Raw genomic sequence first — 9,521 nt, forward strand, 5'->3', positions numbered from 1 at the left:
AGAATGCGAAATAAATAGAAAGTAAAACAGAGAAAGAGAAAGAGAGAGAGAGAGAGAGAGTGAGAGAGAGAGAGAGAGGGGGAAAGAAAAAGAGATAACTGCATAGTGTACGATTGGGGGAGGAGAGAATTAGAGGTAAAGGAAGAACAAGAGAAAGAAAGAGAAAGGCGTTAAAATTCTCAATTACATTAACTCGATTCCGGTCGGTCCCCGTGTCACGGCAAGCTAGGAGGGGAGTTAGTTAAGAGAGAACCGCTATTGGATTAGCGAAGCCGCCAACCCAGCCGGTTTACCTTCTCGAGTCCTCGTATCTGTGCCTTCGTCGTTTGCACGTCGTACAAATCCCTTAAGCGAACTCGCAATAAAGCGCGGTTTATCGTTCGCCAAACGCAGCTACGTGCTTGTGCCAAACGCGAAAACTCCTCTTCGTTTCTCCCGACACGTCGAAGATAAAGACGTACGAAACGAAACGAAACGAAAACGAAAACGAAAACGAAAACGAAAACGATCGACTTAGATACCCACTACATAGTAAGTACATCTTTCTATCTTTCTTTTTTTTCTTTTCTTTTTTTTTTTTTTTTTCTTTTCTTTCCCCTACTTACTTTCTTTCTTTCGTCATTTCTTTCTTTCTTTCCTTATAAGTATTCTTTCTTTTTCTTTTTCTTTTTCTTTTCTCCTTTCCTTTCCCCTTCCTTCTCTTTATTCGTCTTTTAATAAGCAAAGAAAAAATAATTGACTTCTCCTCGATACATCTTATTATCAATTCATTTTCTTTTCTTTCTTTTTTTCTCTTTTTTTTTTTCATCTAAGATCATTCCGTCCTCTTTTATCTCATCATAATATATATATATATATATATATATATATATATATCGACCTTAATTGGACGGCCAAGATTGATTAGTTATTACAATGGTAAATATTTCATAAGTAATCGTATTTCTCATTTATTCGTATCATATTTTTATGAGAATTCTCGCAAGAGATATCGGATTCGAATGTCCAAAAAGGGAAATAATACGCGACGCGTGTGTGATATGGCATTTAAAAAAAAAAGAAAAAGAAAAAAAATAACACACACACACACACACACACACACACGATAGCCATAATCGAAGACGTACGGGGATGTCGAAAATACGATAGAACGTTCGACTTTAAAACATTCGAGAATTATTTTGTGTTTCTCGAAATTAATACGTAAAAAAAAAAAGAGGAACAAAAAGAAAAGAGAAAAAAAATCGCACGCTCGATTGTTGCATGAGTTTTATAAAAAAAAAAAAAAAAAAAAAAGAAAAAAAAAAGAAAAAACAGAAAAAAGACAATAAGTCGAGAATATAAAGCGATAAGATAATTATCATCTGTGCGATCGTTCGATAACTTTTGCGATATCGTGAGCAAAGTGTGTATCTCTCTCTCTCTCTCTCTCTCTCTCTCTTCTAATTTTTAATTTTATCCAAATAAAATCAATTATTGCATATTCGTTTCGTTCCCATTTCCACGAACGGAGTTTTTCAAACTCCTACAGACAGCAGCCTTTCCGTCCGACGGCACGCCGAACGTTTCTCGCACAAGAACGAAATAACTTTGTCATCGTAATTTATTACGAGACATCGTTGACCCATGAATTTTCATATTCATTACAATATACGCATTACAAACGATAATCAATACAATGTCTAATTTCAATAATAACGAAATATTGATCGTTTCTATATCGTACGAACAATGATATACGACAAATATCCAACAATCTTCGTCTTATGATATAACAAACGTATTTGTAATCGATTGTGGAAAATTTGATTGAAGGAAAGGAAAGAAAAGAGAAAGGGGAAAAAGGAAAAAAAAAAGAAGGAAAAAAAGAAAAGAAGAAAAAGGGAGAAAAAAAAGAGAAGACAATATGACGGTATAGAAACAAAATTGATTCATACGATTTGCCGTCGCGTCAGGCATAAAACAAACCTTTATATTAATGGTCAAACCAAATGAATACAATATTTGCTGGCAAAATGAGAAAAATTGAAAATGATAAATGATAAAGGAACCAAAAGAAAAAAAAAGGGAGGAGGAGGAGTAGGAGGAGGAGGAGGAGGAGGAGGGGTGGGTTGGGGTGAGGAGGGATTGATTGGGAAAAGGTGGAAGAAAAGATAAAGGAAAAGGAAAACTGAAAAGAAATAACTTACGTTCCGTTATCGGCAATGGCGGGCTGAGGCCAGGCACGTGGCACAGGTTCCTCCTTGAGTATTTGCCTCATGTCCTGAGGCGCGAAAACGAGAGGAGCGCGTGGGTGGTGATGAGGCGGCGGGGGTGGTGGGGCAACGCTCGCACCGTAGAGCTTCCGTCCCCAATGTCCCTCGAGTTCGACGGGACTTCCGCCTCCGGTGGTGGCACCGGTGCCACCGGCGGCACCCAAGCCGAGCCATGGCGACCCCCCAGCACCCACGATCGTGGAGCTGGGCAGGAGACCGCTCCACTCGTCGGACCGCGTTGTGAAGCCGTAAGGTATCTCCTGCGGCAACAGCCTTCCTTCTTCTATTCTTTCTCACTCTTCAATATCACCGTAAAAAATAAACGACGAGAGAAATAACTATTTTTTAAATATTTAATCCTCCACCCACGAAGATCGACAAATACCAAACGATTCCCCTTATCGATTCCTTTTTTAAGTTCATCGATATTTATCCAATCCTTCCCACGTGACGAATTTCTCTCTCTCTCTCTCTCTCTCTCTTTCTCTCTCTCTCTCTCTCTTTTTCTTTCTCTTTATATATGTATATATATATATATATATCTTTTTCTGCGTTTAACTTAGATTTTTGTTATTTTCTTCTCCTTCTCGTTGTTGTTGTTATTATTATTATTATTGTCGTCGTCGTCGTCGTCGTCGTCTTTCTCTTTGATAAAAGAGAGTAGAAAAGTACGAAAACCGCGTGGCTGCGCGCGATCATTCGCTTGGCACCTCCCCCCCCCCGTTCCCCCCACGAGAGTACGATCGATCGCGCACTCCCTCACGTGTCTTTCACAAAAAAGCACTCGATTACCGCGAAAACTCACTCTTTCTTTCCTCTTGCTTTCTGTCTCTCTCTTGCTCTTACTCTCTCTCTCTCTCTCTCTCTCTTTATCTTTCTATCTCACGTCGATACTCTTCCTTCGTTCGATCGTATTAGAAACACCACTATTATTACTCCTCTCACTCGATATTATCTTTGCTTCGTTCCTTCCTTCCTTCCTTCCTTAGGTCTCTCGGTTATTTCTTCTTTCTCTTCTTGTCGATGCTTACGAAATTTTTACTCCATTACGCCGTCCTCGTCGTCTTCCTCGTCGCCTTCAGAACGAACGACAATGACCGAAGAGGAACGCGTGTGATGATCGTTCTGAGAAGTCAAATCGACGATTGGATCGTCGTATGTTACGTGTTCACATGTATGCATATACATATACACACATATATATATATATATATATATGAGGACGTTGTATGTACGTATGTGTGTACGTGTATGTGGTATGTGTACGTGTATGCGTATGTATACGCGCGTATATGTATATATGTATATACGTTCCAAGTACGCGTGGGTGTTGTTATCTTCTCTCTTTCTTGCAGTTTGACGTCCAAGAGAAGAGATCACGTCGTCGTGCTTGTCGTCGTCTCGCGCGCTGCAGAACAGCTCGAGTGCGTTTCCACCAAGCGAGGTCCCCAGCCGCGCGTTGCTTCCCGTTACGGCGCCGCTTGTCGAATGTGTCAGGGCCGGCACGAGCGGCGTGCCAGCGAGTCCCAACGGGCTCGGCCCACGGGAAAGCTCTCCCGTTGGTGGGCGAGGCCGTACGAGGCCGAACGAGCCGCGCCGCGCACACCGTTTCGAGACCTAATTCGACACGCCCATTTTTCGTCATGGACCAATCATAATATCATACGATGGCCAATCAGGGAAGCTCTGCGCCGACCTTACGACACGCCTATCACCGTCGCTTACGACACTGGCGCCGCCGTGGTCGTTCCCCGAGGTTTCTCATTGCGGTGCGCGCCGCAAACCAAGCGACCTCGCTGTGTCGGTTCTCCTCTCGCATTTACTCCATCACGACGTTTCTTCGATCTGTAGATCTGTTCTTTTTTTTGTTTCCTTTTTTTTGTTTCTTTTTCTATTAACTTTCATATGACATTTTCTTCTTACGTTTTTCTTTCTGTCTCTTTTTTTTTTTTTCATTCACTCTCTCTCTCTCTCTCTCTCATTTACGTTTGTCTTTCTGTTCTTTTTCTTCTTCTTCTTGTTTTTGTCTGGTTTTGTTTTCTTTCTTTTTCTTTTCTTTTTTTTTTTTCATACTCACGTTACCTCCTCGTTCATTTTTCCTATAGGTTCTTATTTCGTTGTATACGTTTCTTCCTTTTTTTATTATTTCTTTCTTTTTTTTTTTTTTTTTTTCTTTTTTTGTTTCTTTTCCTCAGAACTCAGGGCACGTTATAATACATGGTCCGAGCGTATTTACTTCTTCTATCTGTCTTGTTCTTTTGGAAAAGAAGAAAAAAATGTTAACATTCTTGTTGGCCTTTTTAAACAAGCAACCAGTCGAAAAGCAGCATGTAGAAGAACATGTAATTGACCAATTTCCGACGTATTTAGCTTTTGATCCCCTTAAACGATTGAATACCATAGACGTACGAGAGACGATTGCGTTTATCGCGAACACAAGAACGGATATATCGTCTGTATGCAAAGTACGACATCGGTAATTCCTGTGATTCGATCAACGATCCTACCGTTTAAAGTACTACTTCGAGATAGTTTTGCCGTATTGCGCTGGTGAGTCTTGATAATATAAGGGGAAACTATTCGAGGTGGATCCGAGCAAGAAGAGATTTGAAAATCGCCGCGAGGGACTTACTCGCCAGGAGGAGGATGAACGACGAGAATCGACAAGAATCGACTAACTCGCGGACATTCCGAAAGGTGCCAACGACGAGCTAACTTCGCAAACGCACGTGCGCGATACTAACTCGGCTTCGAGTTAATGCGCTTGGTGGTGTCAGTGTCCTTTTCTATGGCATGCCGGTTTACGTTGTAACGCACACTAGACGCGTTTAATGACGGCTATGCCTCGCGTAGTCGCACCTAGTAGACTTGGCTCCAGTTTTTATCGAACGGCAATCAAGTACCGGGAACTACGTGATCTCTCCCTCAGGAGGAGAAACACCGACTCGTCGACTCGATTCTTCTCCTCCGCTTCTGTGCCGCTTTATTCCTCTCGATTCGTAGTCACCTATCCTCCAATTACGGATCGACACCTGTGCGAGTTAGTCTTTAAAGAACTACTCTTTCGTTACCAACGAAAGACATTCAGAAAAAACACCATCGAGTAGTTCTTCTTCGATCAAGAAAGAATCTAAAGGGGAGAGATTTGAAAAAGTAATTATGAAATCTTCTCTCCGAAATAAATTTATTATCCTCGACGGAGGGTCGAATTTAGGGAGTAAAGAGAGAGAGAGAGAGAGAGAGGGAGACAAACTCTTCTTTTTTTCCCTTCTTTTTTAATCTCTCCTCGAGTTATTTCTCCACGATTGAGAATCACTGCGCGAAAAAAAAAAAATTACGGGCTCTATCGAGTAAAGATAATGCGTTCTGTAACGGGTAATTTGCCATTTCTTCCCCCACCCCACTTCACCCTCCCCCCCTACAAGACCCCCTGTACCCTTCCCTCCACTCGTTTCCTTCCACTCGTTTCCTTCTTCATTTCACGAACTTGAAAACTTTGACATTCTTCTTCGTTCCCTCGCGTATCTTATGTTTCGCAACGTTCTTGATGTCTCACTTTGCTTTCTGATAAAATTAAACTATCGAATTCGAACGTTATAGAATCAATAGCCACGTTTATTCGTCGCACGAGAGTATAATGAAGAAATTTAATGAGGGTCTGCAGGCGTCGTTGCGAAGCTTGGGAGATGAGCGCGTGCCAAACCGGTTTCAATCTTCCTTTTATTTTCTTTTTTTTTTTTCTCTTCTTTTTTTGTTTAAAGCCTTCTCTCTCTCTCTCCCTCTCTCTCTCTCTGTCTCTGTCTTTTTCTTTTTCTCGCTCGCTCGTTCATTCGTTCGTTCGCTTGCTGCTCGCTCGTTCGCTTCGTTTCAGTGCCGTGATTCATGAGATCCCTCTTGGTTGCCCAACGGCCTGTAACATTGCCACCTTATGGCAACGACTTCGCGTCTGGAGTACGAAAGCCCATTTGGAAATAACGCTCCTCTTGCTTCTTTGACACTTTCTCGGCCGAGAAATACCTCTTAGCTTTCCAACAAAAAAATTCCATATGCTGGCATACGATGATGAAATGAATCAGTAGCTCCTAAGAAAAACGCTTATAATTATTTATACATATACATGTACATACATATTTTTAATTAAAAAAAAAAAAATATATACATATATATTTTTTTAAAAATAATTTTTTTAATTTTTTATTTCATTTATCGAACTCATCGATTCGACAGATTTCAAAAGATCATACCTGATATTACGAAAATCATTAATATCATCCTTTTACGATTCATTTTTTGACTTTGATCGATGATGAACGATACAATGAATGCACGCACGTCAATTCTTTCTTTCAATTCATAATTGATCGGAAATTGAATGAATTTACGTTACTACGTTAAAACGAAACAGAACAAAAAATAAATAAATAAATAAATATAGAAAAACATATTTTAATAGATCCATCAATAGGATGAGTATCAATGAGGATGAATATATAAAACGAGAGACGCGTCAATCAATACGTAAATAAATATGATTGAATAAATAAGAAAATATTTCCCGACACTATGTGTGTATACGTATTCTTAAACGCATCGAAAATATTCAACTAATCCAATAACAAACGGTGTCAGGGTGCCTAAGTATTCGAATGATGTCAAATGAACATCGGCGTACCGGCGAGATCCAATTACCGGCATGGAAGGGTCGGTCGGACTTCTCGGGATGTTGTCACGGGCTTGCAACGGCTTGCAATGCACCCCGCAATGAGAAACACGCAAAAGAGACACTCTAAGCCTATTACACTGCTATGATAATATTTCGATCCTGGTTTTCCTGTTTGTCCTACTCCGTCAATTCAACCTTCTCCCTATAAGCTTAAACGTTCGCGAATAAAACTGTCAATGAGTTCGTTCTGTCTCTCTCTCTCTCTCTCTCTCTCTTTCTTTTTCTTTTTTTTTTTTTTCTTTCGATCGTTTCCTTTTTTTAATCGACGGACGACGATAAGAGAAATGTGTCTTTTTCTTTCTTTTTTTTTGTGAAAAACGACGAGAAAAATATCAGATCCAGAAAAGGAGAAGGGTGACTAGGTGATTAAGTTCGTTAAAAAAACAAAAAAAAAAAAGAGAGAGAGAGAGAGAGAGAGAAAAATAATCTAAAATAAACGTATGTATGTTCGCGAAGAGACGGACGCACTTCTGAAAGACCACGTAATACAATGTGTCTCAGATGAAGGCTACTAAAGTACCATCGCTCGTAGATCGTAGAAACAAACGGGAGAAGGGTCCTGCCGAAAAGGGCCCTGACATATGTGACGCTTATGCGGCATCCCCCTAAATTCTCTTTCTCTTTCTCTCTCTCTCTCTTTCTCTCTTTCTCTCTCTTTCTTTTTATTCTTACGAGAAAAAGATTCGAACATGTGGGCTGAATCGAAGTATCGAAAAATTCAATGACAAAGTTTGTTTGCATTTGCAAATGATTCGTGAAGTGCCAAAACTTGATTATTTCTCGTCTTTTTCATTAAAACGGCAAGGCTCGTCGAACCTTTTTTTTCTTTACTTTTGTAAAATCCGAAACGAATTGAGCCGAAGGGCGAATCGCCACCGCATCGAATTGATTTCAATGGGTCGAAAGCCTATTGTGTGGTTTGTTATCTAACGATTAACGTTTTTCTTTTAATACAAACTGTAATAATTATTTAACGTTTCAAAAAATTATAAAACGTCATTTAAAGAAAGGCCATCATTTTTCGAATCACAAATGATTAACTTCATTTTATTTTATTTTATTCTACTTAACTTTATTACTATTTAAATTCGTTAGAAAAGTATCATCGATGAAAAAGCAAAAAAAAAAAAAAAAAAAAAGAAAAAAGAAAAAGAAAAAGAAAAAAAATTTCGAGACTTTCGATTATGTTAGTTCGTTCTTCGAGCATTTGGCACGACAATACAGTCTGATCAGCGCATCGGTGTACGATTATAATGATAATGCGTAGAGGGGTAAAGCGGGGGCGCGAGCACAGCAAACCTTCCACACCCTCAGGGATAGTGCTCGAGTTTTTCGGTTCAACTTTTTCCTACGCAGATGCGCCACCCGAGCTGGGCCCATTTATTAGCACGACCATTCTGACCCTCTCCCTTCTCTCTCTCTCTCTCTCTCTCTCTCTCTCTCTTTTTCTCTACTCCTGCGCTCCCATTCAAAAGGGCTGGACAACAGGTTGCCGCGTCAACGTCATTAGCCGTTGCGTTTTTGTTCCTCCGGCCCTTTGGGGTTTACCTCGATGCCGATAAGAGAGCCAACTCGTTAATCCTTTCCACTTTTCGAGATAAGGTACAAGGCGTGATTTCACAGGCAACATACTTTCTCCATACTACGAATTCGACGATCGTCAACTCAACGAGTTTGATAATTTAATGTAAAATTCGTAAAATTCTTCAATAGTTAATATAACTTTTTTTTAAATCGATATAATTTATATAATATTAGTTTGAAATTGATCCCGGTGAAATATATCACGGTGACGATAATATCATATTCGATTAAATCGTTATAATTTAATGTTGGTATCATTAAATTTTCAAGTATAACGTTATATTTGATGCCCCTTAAAATTCCGACGGTATTCGAAAAGATCCGATAAACGAAATGAAAATCCACGATAGTGTCAAGCTAACATAAGAAAATTTGATGCATTTTCGTCCGTCTTCGGGCAACCGCTTCATGATTTATTCTCAGAATACGGAAAGGCATAGATACCTAAGCAAGAGAAAACGGGGATCGAGGACGCGTCTGTTTCCATAAACCAAATTATTTTTATATCCAGGGATCTACGTTCGTGTGAATTAGTTATAAGCCAGGACGGTCACTCGACTGACCACGAATTTCTACGATCCCCTTCTATATGATGTATATCTAGCTATCCAATATAAGTGGATATAGGCTATACGTAGTTACGCGTTTTCCATTTCCAATCGTGGCCCTTGTAATACAAAAGATTTTGGTCTGTTTTTTTTTTTCTTCTTCTTATTTTCTCTTTCACATAACTATCATAATTTATCTTCGTGATTTATCGTCCACGTCGATTCTTCCTCTTCTCTGACGTTAGTTTGTTCAATTCGTTTCCTTTGAAAATAAAATTATCACAAAGTCAAAAGGAGAGAGAAGAGAAAAAAGAAATTAAAAGAAAGAAAAAAAGAGAAAGAAAATCAAATTTCGTATTTTTCAATCAACAAAAATAGCTTGTCCACGCTATAACGTTAATTGTAAGTACG

The 9,521-nt window shown here is 39.4% G+C and overlaps 1 protein-coding gene across 6 annotated transcripts in view; it reads right to left on the reverse strand.

Annotated features, from left to right (window-relative positions):
• The window catches only part of LOC124423591 (transcription factor collier), an 83,143-nt gene extending 79,348 nt beyond the window's left edge, over positions 1-3,795 (reverse strand). For 3 of the 6 annotated variants that reach the window (XM_046961479.1, XM_046961478.1, XM_046961477.1), the window contains exon 1: positions 2,190-3,793. In XM_046961479.1, coding sequence (XP_046817435.1) covers positions 2,190-2,260 — 71 coding nt within the window. In that variant the 5' untranslated portion in view covers positions 2,261-3,793. Of the gene's footprint in view, positions 1-2,189 lie in introns of all 6 variants that reach the window. The other 3 variants (XM_046961480.1, XM_046961482.1, XM_046961481.1) reach the window with 2 other exon arrangements.
• Between the last annotated feature and the right edge of the window lie 5,726 nt (positions 3,796-9,521).

The sequence above is a fragment of the Vespa crabro genome, chromosome 4 (genome assembly GCF_910589235.1).
Source record: "Vespa crabro chromosome 4, iyVesCrab1.2, whole genome shotgun sequence".
Taxonomy (NCBI): Eukaryota; Metazoa; Arthropoda; class Insecta; order Hymenoptera; family Vespidae; genus Vespa; species Vespa crabro.